The sequence below is a fragment of the Sinocyclocheilus anshuiensis genome, unplaced genomic scaffold (genome assembly GCF_001515605.1).
Source record: "Sinocyclocheilus anshuiensis isolate Anshui unplaced genomic scaffold, SAMN03320099.WGS_v1.1 scaffold154, whole genome shotgun sequence".
Taxonomy (NCBI): domain Eukaryota; kingdom Metazoa; phylum Chordata; class Actinopteri; order Cypriniformes; family Cyprinidae; genus Sinocyclocheilus; species Sinocyclocheilus anshuiensis.
Window position 1 is genome coordinate 3,180,829 of NW_015546101.1, and position 22,704 is coordinate 3,203,532.

The window sequence follows — 22,704 nt, forward strand, 5'->3', positions numbered from 1 at the left end:
ACTTAATAATAATAATAATAATAATAATAATAATAATAATAATAATAATAATAATAATAACTACTACATTTAAAAAAAAAAAAATTATCTTTTTCTCCAAATCGTACATCCTTACTTTATTGTATTTGGTGGTTTTAAAAAATAAAGTATACTTAAACTATACTTAAACTGTGTGTAGGTACCGTAGAAGAAAGTCACAGCAGAAATGACAGGAAAGGAGGAAGGAAGAGCAGCTGGAGTCACATAGCCCAGAATGCACTGAGTGGCGCTCCCACTTTGAGCACGGCTGGGCAGGCGGGCACCATCTCTGGGCCAGGGAGTGTGGCACTGCCAACGCATGATCTCAGTGCCAAACCCACACTCTCGGTCTGACTGACAAACCTCTATTCACGCAGAGAGAGAAGGGGAGACAGATGAAATGAAAGATGTGGCTGGGCCAAAGGAAGTGATCTCCAGGCAGAAGGAACTCCATGCTCTCCTGGAGGCAACACAAAGAAATCCCGGCAGCTTAAACCCCACTCACAAACACTCTACAACAATCTCAGTGTTGCTTTTGTCAGCACTAAGCAGCCGATTTCTCTCCCTACCCCCTTTCCTCTGCTAATCCAAAAGTAATAAACAGACCTAGACTGCTCTCTCAGCCTGACAGGGGAGCGTGTATGTGTGCATCTCAGCAGCGGGTTTAACAGGCTGACCTTTTAAGTCAGGCTTAACGTGACTCAATAAGCAAAGTCAGAGCGGTGCTATCAGATGACCCGTGACAACAGGAAGTCCTGGTGGGCAGAGAGCAGGATGGCCGTTGCTGCACTAAGCGCTAATCAGCAGCAGAGTCTGATTTCTGCATGCATGACTGCACCCATTCACACTGTTGCCCATTCAACACACACACACACACACACACACACACAAAACTCTATTGCAAAGTCAAACCTTTCTGCATATCCAGTTTAAGAGGCGAAATGGGGCAATCCAGCATTTGGGAGATAGGGAGACTTTAAGTGGTTATATGAAAACCGCAAATAAACACGACAAGAGATATGCAGAGGCACAGAACGAGAGCTAAAGAGCCAAAGGAACGCGTGAAAGAGCAGTTAACAAAACTGAAGAAAAGAGGCACAAGGAGAAACAAAGGAGGAGGTAATGAGACATAGCTGAATGAGTCAGGTTTATCTGAGCCAGGAGCCGCAGACATGAAGAGTGGGTGAGGACAAATCCTCTAAGACAGAGAGTCAAAGTCTTTTTTAATTGTGATGAAATTATAGCACTGCTAATCCCTGGCCTGTGCTTTTGCGCATTTTTTACCTGGATTAAAAGTAGGATTATACAGCAGGCTCCCTTCTCTTTTTTTTATTATATTTTCTTTTAAAGGCTTAGTGTGCCCTAAAGCTGCCTACTCTGCTCTCCTCACGCTGTTAACATGTCAATGACGTCCCTCTTCATCAAACATCAGGACTTAAAGGAATAGTTCAACGAAAAATTTAAAATTCTGCCACAATTTACTTCATGTCGCTCCAAACCATTTGAATTTTGTGTAACACAACAGGAGTCATTTTAAAGAAAGTGCTAGTTGTGTTTTCCACACAATCAAAACCGGTTTTCCAGCTCAAAATGCGCATTAAAGTAGTTTGGTGCTAGTTTAAAAAGTTTGATAAAACTGTGTTTTTGTGAAGAATAAACTGAATGGTATACATTCATATGAGATGAAGACTCGAGAAAAAATAGTATGGGGCAGATCATCCCGCTTAATGTACTTCGCCATGCTGAAATGGTGTGAGCCATGGTATTTCACTAAATATAGAAGAGAATGCTCACACTCAAACACTGCCGGCTTTGTAAAAACACTAGCAGTGTAATGTTGTTTGATGATGCAAAGAGCAAATAAACAAAGGTTTGAAACAAGACAACAAAGACAAAAAAACTTGTATAAAAAGTATAGCCCAAGATGAAAAGATTTACTGACGGAGAAATGAGATGCCCAAGGCAGCTCTTTTTTTGTTGGACAGGTAAGGGAATTGTTGTGTAGACCCCTCTCTAAAACTCACCAAGATCAGTGTAATTTACATAAAACTTAAGAGACAATCATCCTGATCCACTTTGACAGATGGCAGTGCAGCATCTAACACCATTGCGATATCGGTACATAAAGGTGCATTCAGTAGTTTTTTTTTAGCAAGTGTTTGCATCGTTCTTCTTGTGTACTTTAAAATGGACATAACAGTACCACAGAAATAAAACCCCATATGACTCGTGTGTAAAGCCTTCTGCACCATACAGTAGTTTTGTGTAAGGAACAGACTAAAACTGAAGTTATGCACAAAAAAAGCAAGTAAAGACAGACATGGAAAATTAGAAATTGACAGAACTCACCGTACTAGATTCCCGCTCTTTATCCAAGGGAGAATGAAGAAGTCGTTAAAAGAAAGAGATAAAGATAAACACCAAGTCAGCATTTACATTTATTTTCTTACCAAAGCATGAGCACACCACTTCAGGGCATTTGTTTTTGTTTTCTCTTCAGTGCCTACATGCATTACCTCTGTGCTCCAGGTCATGATGGTTCTTCTCGTCTTTGACTGGTAGGTGCGCCTGGCTACCCAGAGCTCCCAGCGCCAGCAGACCTGACCCTGAGCCTGGGATTGGAGGGATGCCTGGGGGCTGCAACTGAGGGGGCAGCTGGACCGGGGGTCCGTGGGCAGCATGAGAAAGGTGTTGAGCCTGGAGCTGCTGCTGCTGTCAACACACACATGTACATCAAGTGGGTCGGAGGGAAAAGGCATATGGACAGCAAACACTGAATAAAGGTGACTGGTTAAGCCCCTCTCTCACAGGATGCACAGAAAGGAACACTGGCACCCTAACACCTCCATTAGTGGCTGGATCAAAGCAGGACACTCTTCACAAGGACATGTCCTCCTTGAGCTCAGCAGGAACAGCTCACCACTGCTCTTAACAAACTATACTACTTAAAATGCATCCTTTTACAACAAACCAGAAATACACAAAACTTTGACTAATTACATGAGCTTTAAACAGGATTTAAACACACTCCTATCCTATGCAATCAAGAAGCACTATTAAAATGAGGGTGCATGAGTCAAAATGTACATACGTTCATTCACATACTTATATATATATATATATATATATATAGACATATATACATACACACACACACACACACACACAAGCACAGTCAAGTGAGTTAAGCAAAATGTACGTAAACATCAAATGAGCGGCATTCACTAGTCACATCACAGCCCATAATATTTCAGAGTTTACACATAGGTCCATGGTTACCATCTCCTAGGCTAAGCCACTCCTCCATGCCTCCTTAACAACAGCCAATAAGACAAGCCATTCTATGTTAGTGTTAATTTAATAGTCAGTAACATGTGGCATCAAAGCAGTGGCTGTTTACAGCTGAGAGGGGAAGATGTGATAATGCAACTGATAAGATCAGGTAAATGTCTGTTGCATTGTGTGATTTTAGTCTCATCTGAATCAAATATTACGTTGTTGTTTTTTTTATTGTCTGTAAATAAAATATATATATTTTGGTCTTCATCTAATACTACAATTAAAGCTACATTTCTCATTGTGCTGCCTTCATTTTGGATTTAGACCTTTTGGGTAAAATATCAGAATCCCTTTCGATGTGAAAAGGATTTAATATGAGTCCAATCACATACTGCTCAGAACAGCCACTGTGGTGGCAGGATTAGGTATAATTTTCACCTTATTTCCCACAATTGTACACAGTAATTATATCATTTATCACCACACCAATTTTGCTGGATTAACTGTTCTGTGACACATACATCCAAAGCAAAGACCTTCGCAAATCTACATTAGACAGGCTTTCCCACATTAGTAATAACTGCAAAACCCCAAATCAGTCCACAAACTAATTCAGTCCATACAGTGCTTAAAAACATTTCAGATAAAAAGCTGACATACACTATCATTCAAAAGTTCAAAAGAGGTCAATATGATTTTATTTCTTTAAACTGATCAAAAGTGACAGTAAAGATGTTTATACATGTTACAAACAAAATTATATTTCAAATAAACTAAATTTCAATTCAAGTTTGAGTTTTACATACAATAAGAATTAGCATATTAGAATGATTACTGAAGGATCATGTGACACTGAAGACAAATCCAGCTTTGCCATTACAGGAATAAACTACATTTTAAAATGTATTAAAATAAGTTATTGGAAATATATTTCACAATATTTTACTGCATTTTTGATCAAATAAATGCAGTCTTGGTGAGCACAAGAGGGATTTTAAAAAACAAACAAACAAAAAGCACAGTAGTGCATGTATAGGAGTCGTGAACAGGTAATTGCAAATAATATAAGATTTTATATGCAGAAATGTAGCTCTAAATACATAAACGTTCTCATGCAAATGTAGCACATTTAGTTTTAATGCATTCAGTTCAAGAAATCAAAATGCGTATCAAATACTTTTATTGATGTCTCAGCAGTCTTGCAGTTGTCATCTCAACGATGTAAACAGGGATCATAAATATATCATACATTTCTAAACCTAGGTGAAAAAGCACTACTATTCTCCCAGTAAGCAGCCATTGCTTTGACACCAACGACTAAAGGAAGCACAATGCAGAACAAACACACTAGATAAAACAGAGAAGCGTTAGGGTCTAAAGAATGTTGGGGTCTCAACTTCACTTCAAAAACCCAAATATAACATACACAGAGGCTGTTTTTAGCACTGACCATCAGAGCAGGGTAGACAGCATGATGCTGCTGTTGATGAGAGAAAAGAGATGAGCATGTCATTACACGCTCACTCATGAATAACACATCACTACTTCACAAATCCACCCAGGCACATGAATGCTGACCAACACTATTTCAGCAACTAACGGCGCGTTCACACTTGTCATGTTTGGTTCGATTAAAACTAACCCTGGTGCGATTGCTCTGTTAGTGCGGTTCGTTTGAGTAAGTGTGAACGCTGCCATCCGAACCCTGGTGTGCACCAAACAAGCGGACCGAGACCACTAAAAATATGGGTCTCGGTCCGCTTCCAAACGAACTCTGGTGCAGTTCGAATGAAATATGAATGCAACATGGACCAAATACTCCTAAACGAACCAAAAACAGGAAGTAATGACAAGATGCGATGCTGTGCGACATGATTTGATGACACGGTGTAACCAAAACAAAATGAGCAGAGGGCAAACGTGGAGCAACGATGAGGTAAAGTGCCTTTTATGAGCTCCTTGTGAGTTTGCAGGTGGTGAAAATAAAATTATATGTACACGCAAGAATGAGCGCGCTTAGTCCAGCAGACAGCATTATGCGTGTTCAATTTAAACCGCTTTAAGTCTAACGCACCTTTTCTTTGGGGTGTTCGGTAAGTTCCGTCACGATATATACGTCATTCAAGCCGACCAATCAGGTTGTAAACGTATCACTATGCCTTTAGGTTCGCTGTCTTTAGGTTCGCTGTCAAAAATGCCAATGTGAACGCTAAGCAGACCAGGACCAAATGTATCATTTTCCTTTTTGGTCCGGACCAAATGAACTAAATGAACCGGACTACAAGTGTGAACACACCCTAAGTGTGCTTTTGTATTTAAATGTGTTTCTAACCTTACCACAGTGCTGAACACCCTTAAACATCCTAGAAAGACACACTGATCCTTATTAGTCTTTCGCTAATAGCATAATAGTATCAAATATATATTGTTGGGTATTAAGAACTGGTTCCAAATTTCCAAGAACCAGGGATTCGATAAGACACGTGCATTTTGATTCCGCTTAACGATTACTGCATGCACATTTTAATGTGATTTTAAGCCATTTAAGCACAAGAATAGAAAGAACTTGCACACTGTTTTGCATGATGCGCTCACATCTGAAGCGTGAGCACGGAGAACCATGGTCCCAGTGGCCTATGTCCATTCTCAAACCATTCTGTGCATTTCCACAGCAGAAAAGGTAGTTCGGGGCCGCAACTGACTTCTTGTTCACATCTTGTGACCAATATGCACAAAATTACGTCAGTATATCTTCGTAAGCACAGTCATTTTTTGTGACTATAAACAGATGAGAAAGAAAGTGCATGTGTAAGCAGCCTAATAAACATGTGCTGCCTGTCATTAATGTTAATTAAAGAACAGAAGAAAATCATTCACTGTTCTTGATTGAATATCGGAATCGATAAGCAGAATTGCAATCTATAAAATTCAAATGATACCCAACCCTACAAATATAACTGGCTAAACATTTCCCTTTATCATTATAAGTCATGTTTTGAGTCCGACCAAGGCCATTTAGTGTGAAATCTGAAATGCAAATGAACAGACACAGTATGCAAAATTAATCTGGTGCTCTATATCTAAACAAATAGCAAACCTCTGCCGCTGAAGTTTTACCTAAAACATCAGCATTAAAATTCACTCTGACTTCTACATTAAAACCATTTATACATTTTAAAAATGAAATTAAGGTCCAGTTTGGCTTTATCACACCTGTATTAATATCCATCTCAAGTGGTGAGGCAAGACAGATCATACTTGTTTATACCTAGTCTTTTCATATAAATGAAAAAAAGGCGTTTCAATATTTTTTAATACCCATCAATTCACCTAAGATGACGTTTAATATAGGTGTAAATGGCTAAAACTTCTCATAATCAGGTCTTGAAGTTATCATTATAAGTCATGTTTTGAGTCCGACCGAGGCCATTTAAGCTGCTAGTGTGAAATCTGAAATGCAAATGAACAGACACAGTATGCAAAATTAATCTGGTGCTCTATATCTAAACAAATAGCAAACCTCTGCCGCTGAAGTTTTACCTAAAACATCAGCATTAAAATTCACTCTGACTTCTACATTAAAACCATTTATACATTTTAAAAATGAAATTAAGGTCCAGTTTGGCTTTATCACACCTGTATTAATATCCATCTCAAGTGGTGAGGCAAGACAGATCATACTTGTTTATACCTAGTCTTTTCATATAAATGAAAAAAAGGCGTTTCAATATTTTTTAATACCCATCAATTCACCTAAGATGACGTTTAATATAGGTGTAAATGGCTAAAACTTCTCATAATCAGGTCTTGAAGTGTGAGTTCACCTCTGCCATTCTAAATCTGTATGCATATTAGGGCTGCACGATATGGGGAGAAAAATAATTGAATTGTAATTTCTGATTATAATTTAAATCAGTTTACAATTTAAAGAATTATACTAATAAAAATAATACTACTACTAAATTATTTTTAATAATACTGCTAAATTAAATTATTTAAAAAAATAAATATTATTGTAATATTACTATTAATATTACTTTGACAAATCATAGCCCTAACATAAATATGTAAGTGTATGTGTTACTCATACAGTTGCTTTTTTTTGGCACAGCTATAGCATCATTACCATAGAAACCTTATCTGCAGTAACTTATTAGCAAAACCACAGACATGTACAGCACTGCCACTTTAACAGGTCGGTGGTACCGCAGACTAAAGGTTTCATGGGGCGTCTCTCTTCTCTTGCTAACACACTTATTTGCCTCTACCCCTCCCTGTGTACATCACTCCCTCTCACAATGTCTCTCTCTTCCTTCTCCTCTCTTTCTCTCTCTGTGTGCCAAACGCTGCTGGCTCCTGATTAACAGTGAATCTTTAATGACCCCCCTCCCGCTCTCAGTCAGGGCACAGATTGATCTCCTGCCATCTCACCAGCCAACAAATAAAAGTTTGTTTTTTTTCCAAGCCTGTGAGGATGTGTGAGAGAGTGTGTGTTAATTCCTGCAACAGTGCGGCAAGTGTCTGCCTGACTACATCTATTTGTCCACCATCATGATGACCATGTGACTGCTAAGTGTGTATGCATGAGCAGAAGCAACGAGCCCTGCCCCCATGCTCCCCACCTCTCGCCAAGCTCCTCTGCTGAATGGCTAGCTGTTAAATGATGGAGCCCCGTCGACAGTTGCATTCAGGCAGATTCGAGGAAGCAATTACCTTGAAAACAGGGGTCAGAGTCTTGGCTCATTTCCCTTAACTCAATTCCAATATCTGGCTCTGGCTGTCCTGACCCAGCTCAGGACCTCCTACCCACTAGCCCAACCCAGGCTAATCAAAGTTGGATAGCCACACTCACCACAGGAGACACACCAAGTACTTTTACATCCCATAAAAATTTGATTTTAATTATTTAGTAAAATCTACTAAGTAAAATCTAACAATTATTTTGTAAAATGAAAAGGAAATGGTTTAAGGGCCTATTGACACCAAGGACGATAATTATCCACCTTATATTGAAACACAAAAGCAAACTATTTTCTGTGAATGTGCAAGACTTCTGGATTATTAACCGCTATAGGTAACCAGAAAAAAATTATATGACAAATACAAGTATGTAAAATCAAGCAGCATAACGGACTGGTTTTAATAAATAATTTTATCAATTGTTGGTGTGGGCACTAATATTACTTTTGTTATAGTTATCTTTAAAGTTATGGTTTTTGGTGTAAATGGGACTTTAGTCGAGCTGAAATCACACTAGCTTGGTTTTAGAACGTCCGACTACTGGACCTAGATAATGTGATTGCAGCTTGTCTTCATCAAGCATTGTGTGCTTGCTCTGAAGGACACAAGTGACACAGTGTGCATTTTAATCCTTCAAACAATACACACTGTGATTATTTGGACAGAAAGGTGTAACTGCACATGTAAGAGTACTTCTGTTTTTGGTCTACTAACCTACAGAAATGCATAATTTAGATAAAACACTGCATAAAATTATTTCCGGATTAGAATCAAACACACAGCCTGATATAAGGGCTTTTCACACTTAACCACAGTTAACCCTGGGTCATTCTAAACCCCAGGGAAATGGAATCCTGGATTATCTTAATTCATGTTTCATGATCATGATCCTGCTCATACTTTACCCAAGGCTAGCAATTAGTCCTGGGTATTCATATGTTGACATTAAACAGAGTACATTCCTAAACCCCAGGTTAACGTTCTTATTTGCCGTGTCAGTGTCTTTGATTGGATGATCACAGCAAGCAACATCTTTACCGGCATCCTCATCTTATATGTTGACAACTGTACTATAAGATTTCCAGAATGAGGTTTACAGATCATAAAGGTAAGAATACAACTTTTTTCATTCCAATTCACACATTTATCACCATTTTACATTTTCCCACTCAAACGGTGCAACAACTGTGCAAAGCACGGTAATATGAGGTACACGATTGGTTGTCTGTTGCTAAGAATCTAGCCATAACATTCTAACACAGCATCGAAATGTTTGTGTTGCCCAAGTCAATAGGAAGCTTCTCAATGCTCCTTAACACAAGCTCTTTAAATTAACATGGCTAATCACAGACAACCCTGACAGAATTAGACTTCTCCATTTGTGTGATCAAAACGAGAGCTTAACTACACAAGCCTTAACATGTTTCTCTCCACATGCCTCTCAAACCCTGTGACAAACAGACAGAGAAGCACTACAGGCACAAATTAACTCAAAAGATCCAAGCTGCACACAGTGACGAGACAAAAACGATGGCATAAAAAAAGCAAACATCATGGTGTAAATACATGGCATTACAAATTAAAGCAAAGTAAAATCAGACCATGAAGGGCAGGGGCAAATCTGCAGCAGGAAGCTGATGGGTCTAAGACACACCAACCATCCTGATCTCCTCCCAGAACACAAGTATAAACGTCCCTAGCAATCACGGATTTGCCCTTGGACTGTTTTAAGAGCTGCTGAGGTGATATGCGTTGGATTGAAGGTTTTACAGCAGAGGATTACAGCTGATGTACCACCTTTGACCCAAACCCCGCCTGTGGGAGTAGGCTGGTTTACCTTCTTTAAGAGCAAATTTGATCTTTATTACTACATTCTATAAATCCAATTGTCATGTAGGAGCCAGGCATGAATGCATTAGTACACCGAGCTGCATGAGTGCAGATTTGTCCCTAGCCCTGTCAAATGAAGAAGAAAGAGGGGTATACACACGGTGAGAGGCAGATTGGGAAGTCCACGTACCCCGATGATGGCATTCAACTCTGTCATTGTCACTTGTTTAGCACGTTCAACAGCCTGTGCAACCTGCTGTTGGTGCTGGAGGAAAGAGAAAAGACAGATCAATACACAGAAAATTAGCATGGGCTCATTTTATGAAAGGAAATTAAGAATATTTACCTCTTGTGACAAAAAAGGCATGATTTGAGCAAGAATTGCATTTAGACGTTTGGCAATCTCAGTCTAAACGAGAAAAACAGAGACATACAAACAGTACGGTTATTAAATGTTGTCAGCTCTTCCCTAATCACTCAAATGTATTTAATTCACGTTACTTTCACATTGCTGAATGCTCTAAACAACCCTCTGCACATCTGGAGGCATGATGGGATACCTCCAGAACTCCTGGTAAATGAAGTCAAATCTTCAGAAATGTCTGTCTTTGCTGATGTTGCCATGTGTATGATTCGGTGCATAATGAACATGAGGCTCTTTGAGCGCTGATATGGTGTGTGTGGCTCACAAAGCCAAACAGCGCTCCAGCACACTGCTACTGAAACAAATCTGGCCAAATCAACAGCTCTGCCAGGCCAAGATGGGCAGAAGGCCTGCGGTGCCCATCTGGCCCAAGAGATGGAGAGAGGAATTTGGTGCTGGGAGATTAACGTTGGCAATACTTTTGTGACTTTTCTGTGACTTTTTGTGACGTGACATGTGGCCAAGTATGGTGACCCATACTCGGAATTAGTGCTCTGCATTTACCCATCCAAAGTGCACACACACAGCAGTGAACACACACACACCGTGAAAACACACCCGGAGCAGTGGGCAGCCATTTATGCTGCGGCGCCCGGGGAGCAGTTGGGGGTTCGGTGCCTTGCTCAAGGGCACCTCAGTCATGGTATTGAAGGTGGGAGAGAGCGCTGTACATTCACTCCCCCCACCTACAATCGCTGCCGGTACGAGACTCAAACCCACAACCTTTGGGTTATGAGTCCGACTCTCTAACCATTAGGCCACGACTTCCCTGAGTAATTACTCGACTCAATACTGAGCAATTACCATTTTCCCCCATGCTCCCATTCCAGCAGCACAGGAGGCGAGGAACCAGAGCCCAACAGCAATATTCAGAATGACTTTTATTGATATGGAGAGACAGACAGGGTAATCAGCCAACATGCTCTGGTTCTCCTGCATTACTCACGGCAACCTGAAGCCCCAAAGGGCTATATTTCATCATGAGCTATGCTAACGCTTCAGGATGAAAAGAAGAGAAGGGAAAGGAAAGTGTGAGCGAGGGGGGAGAGGAAGTATGGGGCGGTGAACAAATTGATTATAGGTTGGAGCAGATGGCCCAGCAGGTGAGGGAGGAGAGAAATTTCTCTTTCGTTCCTGCAAGCCACATTCCGTTCATTTTTTGGCCTGTGGGAGGGTGCTGACCCTGGCACTCTGATGGATTCAGTCTCTCTTTAGAGCGGGTGAGAGTGGATGTGTTCTGACCTGTGATGAACTGTCTCTAGGGACGTGAACAAAGGATCTAAGCACTCTCCACACCCCTTCAAAGTCATTGAGCTATTAATGCTTTTTCAGCCTGGCTTTGCTACACAAACACATACTCCTTCGCAAAACAAACACATACAATAACAATAATCAGTTGGTATCTAACCAAAACAAGGAAATATTGAAATGCACTGCCTGCTCTCATACGTAAGCCATACACTGAGGTTCATTTTCCTCGCTCACTTCATCAGTTCACCCCCCTCCCCTTGGCTTCCATTCCTGTATGCCACTCTAAGGTTGCCACAGCAACCGGTCCGCCCCTATCTCTCTCTCAGATCATTATGTAAATTGGAGCTCTGCTTGACCACAACAGGCAGTAAAATCATATTACGCGCACAGGGGCAGGTCATTAAATTGAATTTTCGGCCTGTCGATCAGATCAACTCTGCAAATAGGTTAACCAACTAACATTACACATACTCTTTTGGTTTCTGTACCCAATATTTAAAAAATGTACAAATGCAATAAAAATATTGGTATCGGTACTCGGTATCGGCAAGTACCAAAAATAAAAGTATCGGTATCGGGCGAGTACTGGAAAAAGTGGTATCGGTGCATCCCTACCATGCACCACAGTATCTAAATACAGAGAGCAGGAAGCAAAACAGCTTCCTGTTGTGATGCTGGCTTGAAATCAAAGAATGCGACTTGTGGTAAAAATATCTACAGTTATATTTATAAAAAAGAAACACTTTAAGCAAGATATGATACAAGGGGGAATATCATAAAAACAAAAATGTCTATGCATCATGATCCTACAAAATTGCTTTCTCTTAAGATTTTTTTCATTGTGACAATCACATTTTATCCTCTAATCTCATAATGTTACAAAAAATACTGTACTTATAGTAGAAAAAAAATACAATAATGAGAATCAATTTAAAGATAATTAAGGGAAGTTCCAAAAAAAAAAATTTGAGGAAAAAAAGTCATGAAATTGCCACAATGCAAATAATCTTTTTTCTTTCTTTTTCTTTTTTTGTGACCTGGACATGTTTTTATGATATTCAGATTTGATAGATTTATACAAACTAACCCACAAAATACATTACCCTCAGATTAAACCACTGCACCATGGGATAAGAACAGGAAGTGTGGTATTGCTGAGTTCCAGAGGCGTGCCGTAAGCTACTAGAACAGCTCCCACACAGGCTGATAAAAAAATAGGGCACAGGGAGTGAAAACAAGGCCCTTCAACAGAGAGAGGCTTTCTGCTCAGCTTCACCATCCCAGGTGCTCCGTGCTGTCAAGCTGTGAAGAGCTCTCACGCACAGCCCTGTCAATGGTACGCCAGAAGCCATTTACCTGTTGCTGTGGGTACGAGCTGAGTGCTGGGAGACACTGATGAGGATAAAATACGCTGCAAAACAACTGCACACTGAAGGAGAGCCACTCAGTGACAAATGAACACACATACAGACCATTGCACTCTCTCTCCGTGACTCAATGAGCAATTACAGACAAGAGGGAGAGAAATAGGGAGTGAGTTTGTATAGTTGAACTTACATTTACATGCTCACTCAAACACAAAAAAGCCACATATATACATTCTGATGACAGATGAAGCTATCCTCACAGATAAGACGTTAACAAATAAACCAAAGCACTCAGTGGCATTCACACACATGAGCTCATTCCTTCCTGCCTGACACAGGCTCCTCTAAACCTCGGCTTCCCTCGGGCTGAAAGGCTGCATTGAGCAGCAGCCGTCTGCACAGGCTGTCTCTGTCTTGCCCTCGCTGCATATGCAGCACAAATCCTGTTGGAACTGTTTAGTGATGTTTGTGTCTCTGTGCATTCATCTGCTAAAGCTGGACAAAGGACACAGACACAACCACCTGGTTCAGTGCACTGGGCTGAGAGACAGATGTGACCCAAACTTCACACGAGTAGGGCTGGGCAAAAAAAATAGATTTTTCGATGAATCGTTTTTTTTTAAATGACGTTGATTTGATATTGATTCTCAAAAGCCGTGAATCGATCTTTTCCAGTATTTATTTCAGCACACATTTAAAACAACATCTGATTAACATGAATCTTATCACTAGTCTTCTCCACTAGATGTCACCCTTATTTACCTTGCACGATGTTGCATTCATTATTCATTCATTCAGTCATTCATTCAGTGCTTATCATGGCCATACGTGTGATTCGCAATGCTCAGGTGAAATGCTATGGAAATACTATAAATCTGCTGAAGCATTTGATATCACGCATAAGGCGCCATGATTTCCGCAATGAATGAATGGCGGAGCGCACTGTTTTGTTTACTACACACATACTAACGTGCGGATGACGCTCGCTGTGTTTTCGGCTTCTGCCATCTCACTATATGATGATATGAACACGAATGTCATCTCCAGCTGCTCTGAGAGTCACTTCATTAACATTTTACCGTTTCATTTGAGAAAACTACCGTCATATCACATACACAGCAGCTGCAAGTTCTTCACGGCAACCCGTCAAAATAAAAGTTTAGTTTAACTTTAAGAAACTGTCAGAATATATTACTATTTAGCAGTCTTAAGACTCAATGCTACTACTGCTAATAAATATTAATAAATCTTTATTTTTAAAGGAATAATCACATCTGTTTTCTTTTTAATTTTAACAGTAAACCTCTGTTGTGCAGCACTTTGTTTGCCAATAAATAAAAGGGTTTAATTTTCATTTGATTAGGATAAATTAAATTAATGTTTTATGCCTTCATCTGATTACCAGAAAAATTAAGAACATTTTATAGGGCCCTATTATTGTTTAAAAAAGGACCCTATACAAAAAAAAAAAGAATAGGTTTAAAATACAGGCATGTGGTTCTTAATTTCATTTTATTAATTCACCATTTGTAAACTGATGTTTACTGTTCATTTTTTAGAAATATCAATAGCATTTGTATTAAAACTATATTCACTGAATGTAATAATAAAAAATCGAGAATCGAATCGAGAGCTTGTGAATCGAAATCAAATCGGGACATCTGAATCGATACCCAGCCCTAAACACGAGCACACACTACCGTATCTGTATTCAACACTGAATATACAATGTGGCAAGCAGCTTAAAATGTCCTGTAGGCTTGAATTTAATTGCACATTGCGGTCCAAAAACACAACACTTTATTCAATGTAGCTTTTTTGAGGAAGACAAATAGATTAATCGCTCCGTATTAAACACTTTTTAATTCATCAGTACTGGTTTATATTTAAAACATACGTATGTTGGCTGATACTGAATATTTAACTAAGTGATTTAAAAAAAGTGCTCACTTAAAGTTAATTCTTAAAAGCCTTATTCAATAAACAGTTAAAATAATTAATCAAATGCAAAATATTTATTTATATTTATTATTTTGCATTTAGCAAAAAATATAAATAAATATCTACTTTGCATAATGAAAATTATAATAATAACAACGTTTAATATCAGGCATTACATGGAAAAAAAGGCTTACTGGCGAATCCCTAAAAAGTAAATGTATTGTAAAATAAATAAAAATACAACCCACACCCATTAACCCTTATTAACTCAAACAAACTGTGTTTCAAACTAGACAAACTAATCAGAATAAAATATTATGTCTGCATTCTGCATTCTGAATTCATTGGCCTGTCATGATAATGCGGGCTCATTTTGTCACCACTAGACATCTCACTCACATGTACACAAACACCTCTGAAGAGAGACTGCAGTGTGCTCCGAGTCAGTTTGCTTTGGCTCAGAATCAAATCGACCATCATCACCTTGGCAAACAATTCCTGGAATCCTGAATAAATTATTCATCTGAACAAGTTCCCTCCCTGCTGCCTGTCTCAACCACCCTCCTCGCTCTCTCTCACCCTCTAAGGCCACAGACTGAGCTTAACTTAACGAATCTGGCTTAGTGTGCACACACACACACACACACACACACACACACACACACACACACACACACACAGAACTGACCAAATACGGCCACACCAATGATAACACACACACACACACAGACACACACTAGTTCTGCATTCATTCAGCAGCGAGTACTTCAGGACAAAATGAGGAAGAAAATGAAGACAGAGGGAACTGTGTTAAACACAGAGGGACAGCAGATCAGGGGCCTCTGAGGCTCAGTAATTAAAGGGTTACATTGACAAGCACAGCCGTCCACTTCCTGCCCCCACACGGCCAGCCCTCCCACTCATGACCGTAAACTCACCAATCTGCCCCAAGGCTCTAACGTACCGCAAGATTAGCGCTGACCCTTGCACAATTATAAACTCTCAAGAATGTTTACATAAAACAGCTATTTAATAGTAATCCGAATCTGGTGGATCCTGAAAGCACATGACAAATCTGGCACCTAGATGCATTTTCTCCCCTTTCCCTTCTTTTCCCAAAGCACTACAGGAAGGGCAGACTATGTGTTATCAGACTGCTGTCATCACTAACTCCGGAGAGAGCAGGGAGTCCATGCTCCGATGAATAATTCATGCATTTGAGTCCACTCAGTCAGAGCTCTATTGATAAACAAAAGAGAGGCTCTGAAAAAAAGCCAGTCGATTAACCTGTTTGCACAAAGCCCCTGCACCTTCCCTTCCCTTCCCTCCCTTTTCTCTCCATCTCTCTCACAGCTGGAGATAAGTGCCTGACAGAACCTTTCAGAAAATGCAGTGTGTGAGAGAGAGAGACATGTGGCCCAGGCGCACACACACACACACTTGGAGAAGCTGATGGATTGTGCATGCTGTTCAAATTCACCACCCTCACACTGATACCATTAAACTTGTGAGGCCTCAGGGTGAGAACCATAAAGGGCCTCTTCAAACTGAGCCCTCCTCATATGGCTATATATCATATCACTACTAATGACAGAGAGATAGAGAAATAGAGGAAACGTGGGTGTTGGCTGGTCTCTCTTTTAAAATGCATCAATTTCATAACCTCACTTGGTTACAAAACCCCAATCGATCACTTGCAGAAAAAAAAAACATACAGGCTGACAACAATTAGGACAGCCTGTGATGCCAAACATTCACATCAATTACTAAAAGAGGTTAAATAACACTTCCTGCTGGACGCAGCTGACCTAATGACCTTTATCTGGCCTCCATCTTTCTCTTGCTATTTTTTTGTTCTGTTGCGTGCAGACTCACTTTTTGCCACTCTTATTTATAGGGGCAGCATAGGAAACAAAGACAAGAAAAGGGAACAGAATCGGGAAATTGGTTCAAACTTGCACAAGCCAGATTCAAAAATGCACTAACCACTATGCCGGCAACCACCGTAATCAATTCAATCACATGTATAACTGCTCAAAATTTTTTGTGCGCATGCACCCCTTGCAGGCTCTTTGACAGATGAAAAAACAGCCTTTGTTGGACAATGCAGGGCTTTTAAGAAATGTACTGCAGAGTAATGTCATTATCATCCTTCGAACCAGAAGAATGTCATGTCAGAAGACATGCAATAAAAATAATCATACAAATCAAACCTACACAATGCACATTGAAAAGAAATATGGCGTCCAAGTAGATCACATACCTGTTTATGCATTTCAATGTTCAGCCCATAGGACATCTCATAATACTGCAAGGGAAAAAAAAGAGAAATGCATTTAACTCACAATAGTAAAATGCTATTGACAGAGTATCATCTCTATACATCAAGCACCCTATTTTTCACATACAAAAAAAGCATCCACAAAGCCGGGACTCAGATAATTGCCTGATTATAGAAGTAGAGAGCAATGTTTATGAAACTCTCTGGCAACATTTGTTTAGCGGCATTTACTTACTACTAAGCATTCATGGAAGCAGAGTTATCTCATACCAGTTACTAAACAGCAGTTAAAAAACAAACAAACTAGGCAAAGATAGACAAATGTGTCTCAGCTACCTTTCTTCACTCACCCTTTCTACACAATTTTACATCTCTAAGAAACATTTATTTTCACTGAACATTTCATTTCAGTTCCATCATAAGCATCTCTGTCATTTCAAGATAAAAGTGGTTTTCTATACTCAAAATAGCCAATCAAACTATGTTCATCCTAACAACTACTGCAAACATTTTTTTTCTCAGAGCATGTCTATGTATTTCATTTAGTTTATCTGGTATTGGCCTTCTTACCACTCAGCATTCCTCCGAAAAATAATATTTAACAAAGGTGCCGTCATGTTGAGTCAATATCTACTGCATGTTCAAATAAGATAAGAGAGAGTAGAGCTAGCTTGGTTAACACAGTTCAACCTGTGCACTATTACTTCACATCCTGACGGAATTAAGTTTCCACTCAGTGGACTTCTAATAAGAGGCGTTCAGCAATGCTAATATTAGTGTAATTCTTGAATCGCACACAAGGTTCAAAATTGAGTGAGACTGCAATCATCCTTAAGGTGGATTTCATTTCATTTGGGTCAGGCCTCTATATAATTTAAGAAAAACAAACTATACACACCTCCATTGAATTAATGCATACATTGTCTGATTTTTAATTGGTTAGCTGAGAAGATGTTGTTTTTTACATTCACTGCACATTATCATCATAATTGTTTTATTTTACCTTAACAAGTTATTTACAATAGGCTGATCTCTTAAACACTGTTTGTTCCAGAAATTCAAATCTGATTAAACTGAGCAAGCCTGCCTTTCTCTCACTTGAATCAAAAGACATTTAGCCCTCGGGTCAGAGTGGATGGAACAAGCAGTAACTCCATGCCCAAAACAACCTCCAGGCATTTTACAACAAATAAAAACACCCACACTCTTATAATCTCAAAGCTGATCCTTCAGTGCAATCAATGCAAATGGTATCACATAATAAATAAGGGCAGTGGATACTAAACACCAGCTCAGATAGCCGGCTGGTGGCCCTACTGATGTTTTCAAGGAACAAAAGAACAACAGATAGAAGACCTTAGATTAAAAACAAACCACATTTTGCTCTTACCATGACATAATGTCGCTGCATCTCTGTCTTCTCATTGGCCAGTTTGTCATACTCCACTTTAAGACTGTGGGGAGAGAGAAAGACCCAGAATGAGTTAACATTCCAGGCTGGCAAATTCACTTAAAGAGCTCTATGTGGTCACATACACAGGCAACTTATTGACATATAACAAATTTATGCTAATTTATATGAAATTACAAATACAAATATGAAACTATAGTTTTAACAGCTACAGCATATACTAATATATTACATACTATAATGTTGTTATAGCTACTATTCATCTGTTATGACAACAGCAAAGTTTAAGGTTGCACTGATGCTGCATTTAATTTACACAGAATCAAAGTAGCATCAGAACCGCCTCACAGTCTAGTAACAGGTGTGAAATGAATCACACACATACATCAAACAGGTCATTAACAGCAATATTTACCTGTGGTACTGAGCTTGAAGGAACTGGAATTCATCTTTGATCCTGTCACAAGATTCTGCTACAGTGAATTTGAAGCCAGGCTGACCAGGCTGGTGAGGTGCCTGAAAAATCATATCAATAATTTATGTGAACTGCGGCAAAGCATAAACTTCACATTATCAATATAATCCAACCTAGTCACTGATGCAGTATGCTTTTACACGAACAGTGTTTTTTAGCATGTCATTGTACCTTTGACTTCCTACCACCATTACCAAAACAACCTACGACCTTCTCCATTACTCCTTTTACGGCAGTCCATAGGTCTCAGGTTTTACTTTCACGGTGTTTTTAAAGTCATGGGTATAACCACGGGTGTCAATAACACATTTCATGCTTCCCGATTTTCAGGGAAATGATATTTCATCGGAGCTGAATTGCGGTTAGTCAGAAGTGCCCAGGCGCTCCCTCGAGCTCTGCCTGTCGGTGGTTTTGAGACTCCAGTGGGAACAGCCTCCAACACTCGGCAGCGGTCGGCGTGACACAGACGGGTCACTGCGTCTAAACGGCCCCGGAGAAAAACTAGCAGCTGATTCCCCTCCTTTCATTTTGTTTTTCCAAGACATTTTTCCACTTTAAAGTCAAATGAAGATGCACTACTGTTCAAAAGCAAGTCAACGGACGTCCAGAAGAGCACATCCTTGTTTAGTTTGAGCAGAAATAAAGGACACCCCGAGCTCAACGGCCGAAAGGCAACGCTCTCTGGCGCGGAGTTGCCTGGACACAATGCATCAATATAATTTATGTTACTCACCGGATGCCGGCCCTGCGGATACATCTTGAATGTATCCTTTCTGATGTGAAGGTTCAGGGGTTGTGGCGCTCTTCAGTAATCCGAGTAGATGAGCGAGAACCCGTCCGTCACCCCTCCCTGCACTCGCGGACACACAAAGCCCAGTCCGTCCACCCGATCCACGCGCTTCTCGCACTCCTTACACCCGATTTAACCCCTTTATCCTTCACACAGCCGAGGAGCAAGACAAAAACACAGCGCGTTGGCTCATTATCTCCAGTAAGAGCGCTTGTGCTGTAAACACAGAATAGTTGTGCAGAGCGAATCAAACACACATTTGCTGTTTGTCATCTGCGCTGCGACTAACACGCTGCTTATGAGTCTTCTCGCAATAACAAGATTACCTGACTGCTGTTTGCTTGAATGTAACCCGACAAGATTACAGAACAATGTAAAAACAATACATAAAACATAAAACAACAGAACTCCAGTCAACTTCGCAATTCCTCGATAAATGGGTCAAAAAAATATACACTTATTCTGTTTAGCACAATGTCGAGCCTCGAAGTGTATACAATAGCAGCTTTGCAAATTACAAAACGGCAACGGAGAAAATAAAGCACGTAAAGTGTTCAATTGCCAAATAAACAGTCTAAATTACAAGTAGATTCTTTTTCAAGTTATCTTCCGCGTTACCTTTAGTCTCCATAAAATCTTTTCCCGCGAATGTACAGCAATAATTCCTTGCACCGAGGAAATGTCGAAGTCCTCCACTCGTGACCTTATCCGATCAGTATTAGGCGCTGGTTGGGAATCAATCCCAACCCTAGAATTTCCCTACAATCGCTTGGAGAATGTTTTCCTCAGTTAAGACTCGGTTCTCGCTTGGACACAATTCGCAGTATTCCCGTTGTTGGTAAACTCTCCCAATCCCTATTTGCGTGTTTGTTTAAAAATGTCTGATTGTGAAGTTTGCCTCGTACGTGCCAACCGCTCGCAATCGCTTTGCCTAGTTTCTCCAACATTCGCAGTACCACACACAGACTGCCCACTGACACGCGGGCTCAACTACCGCGAGAACCTAGCGCGACCAATCAAATCTCGAAAGGGACTTCGCCGCCTCCGACCAATCAAACGTGGGATCCCCACGTGGGGCGCGTCTGTTCCACGCGTGCTGATTGGCCAATAAAAATCTGACCTTCTGTTCGCCATCTTGGCTCTAAATAGGTTGCTTTCCCCGTAGACAAACAACTTACATGAGCGACGATTGTTCGAAGGCCAGCTACAAACTGAAATCTCAAGAGATAGACTGTATCCTAAGAAATACATATTACAAGCGAAATTGTCTGTTGCGCTTCTGTTCACTGATTTAGGAGCACGACTGCTGTTGTTTCAACGGAAAGCAGTTGAAAGTTGCATCAAATCTGGTTATGCTTGCTTTGACGTTTCATAAACTATGTTCTAACGGCATGTTTTGATTACACTGCGAATTCGTCACTGATTTAAAATAATATGCGAGCAGCTGATCGCTGAATTGAGCCAAAACATCCTTCATATGTCCCGGTTTGTCCTTTCCAAGGACGCCCCTAACATGGACATCACAGTGATGCGAGAGAGTACGCTATAGCCAATGTATAGTTAGGCTACCGATTTTGAATGTAACTCAAATTAATAGCATTATATGTGAAATCAGCCCTCATTACTTGATTCACGCTGTCTGCTCAGCAACACCCTCCATGCCCATGTCTCCGCCATAAAAAAAAAAAAAAAGCCTCAACCTATCATGTGTTGCTCAACCCGGGGCGCAGCTCCTTGTTCTGCGCGTGCTGACCAATCAGAGCACTGGCGTGCATCTGATTGGCTTAGAGCAACACGGGTTGTCAGTTCGAGACCTAAGTTATCAATCAAGCCCACGAGGGGTAGAGCGCTGACAAATGCCTGTGCCTCTCAGCCTCCCGCCTGCGAATAGTGCTTGGAATGGCTGCTTAATTAGCTTCGAATGGCTTTTCCTTCCAGCTCAAACAATCTGTCACTACCATGTGGTAAAAAGAGCCCTGCGTAAAACAAAAGAGGGAAAAGCTAGTAGGGGCTAAATATCAGTTTGATTTTTTTTCTATGTATGCAAGTTGCATTACCACAAAACAAAACATTTATTCCACTCAAAGTCTGGTTCATCGTAACCAACTATTTCTGGCTTTATTTGTTCACCAAATAGGGGTGTAATCTGATATGCTTAATAATCCTCTGGTTACTTTTTTTTTACCATTTAAAAAATAAAATTAGACATTTGCTGTAGTAAACAGTAAAACAGTAACCTGAACAGGGAATGTACTTTTAAACGGACTAATTGGACACGTTTAAGATGTTTGCACTCAGGGGACTACAGGGCCATTTCAATACAAATATCTGAAAAAAAGGCCAACCATTGTTTGATTAAACTGTAAACTTTTGTCCATCCCTTTTGGGAGGGTTATTGGCTGGAACAAATGTCTGGAATGGAAGCAAGGATGGAGCATGGAGTCATTATGAGAGCTATTATTGACATACTACTGCTCTAACATTTAAGATAACTACATTTTGTCAGTGCACAAATGTGATATTGATTCTTTCTCCTGGAATTACAAAAATGTTTGAAATGCTAAACTGGGTTAAAGGGGTCATATGATGCGATTTCAAGTTTTCCTTTCTCTTTGGAGTGTTACAAGCTGATGGTGAATAGATAAGATCCCTGAAGTTGCAAAGACTAAAGTCTCAAATCCAAAGAGATATTCTTTATCAAAGTTAAGACTCTGCCACACCCCCCTAAAACGGCTCGTTCTAACACGCCCCCACATATCTACCTCACTATGTGGAAATATTTGCATAATGCTGCCCAAATGTTCACGCAAAGAAAGAAGGTGTGGTTTCAGTAACCGCAGTTAGTGTTGAAGCAGCCATGTCAGAGAGACGCTGTGTGTTTCAGTGCGAAAGCAAAA

The 22,704-nt window shown here is 40.1% G+C and overlaps 1 protein-coding gene across 15 annotated transcripts in view; it reads right to left on the bottom strand.

Moving 5' to 3' along the window:
* LOC107700479 (protein groucho-1-like) overlaps positions 1 to 21,491 on the bottom strand; it is a 34,100-nt gene extending 12,609 nt beyond the window's left edge. For 3 of the 15 annotated variants that reach the window (XM_016502151.1, XM_016502150.1, XM_016502146.1), the window contains exons 1-9: positions 21,433 to 21,490; positions 19,751 to 20,023; positions 18,958 to 19,058; positions 18,522 to 18,585; positions 17,114 to 17,158; positions 10,214 to 10,276; positions 10,028 to 10,132; positions 2,535 to 2,730; positions 2,368 to 2,384 (exon numbers count right to left, since the gene is read on the bottom strand). In XM_016502151.1, coding sequence (XP_016357637.1) covers positions 2,368 to 2,384; positions 2,535 to 2,730; positions 10,028 to 10,132; positions 10,214 to 10,276; positions 17,114 to 17,158; positions 18,522 to 18,585; positions 18,958 to 19,058; positions 19,751 to 19,774 — 615 coding nt within the window. In that variant the 5' untranslated portion in view covers positions 19,775 to 20,023; positions 21,433 to 21,490. Of the gene's footprint in view, positions 1 to 2,367; positions 2,385 to 2,534; positions 2,731 to 4,747; positions 4,778 to 10,027; positions 10,133 to 10,213; positions 10,277 to 17,113; positions 17,159 to 18,521; positions 18,586 to 18,957; positions 19,059 to 19,188; positions 19,252 to 19,750; positions 20,024 to 20,425; positions 20,792 to 21,432 lie in introns of those variants that run through there. The other 12 variants (XM_016502153.1, XM_016502152.1, XM_016502140.1 and 9 more) reach the window with 11 other exon arrangements.
* Between the last annotated feature and the right edge of the window lie 1,213 nt (positions 21,492 to 22,704).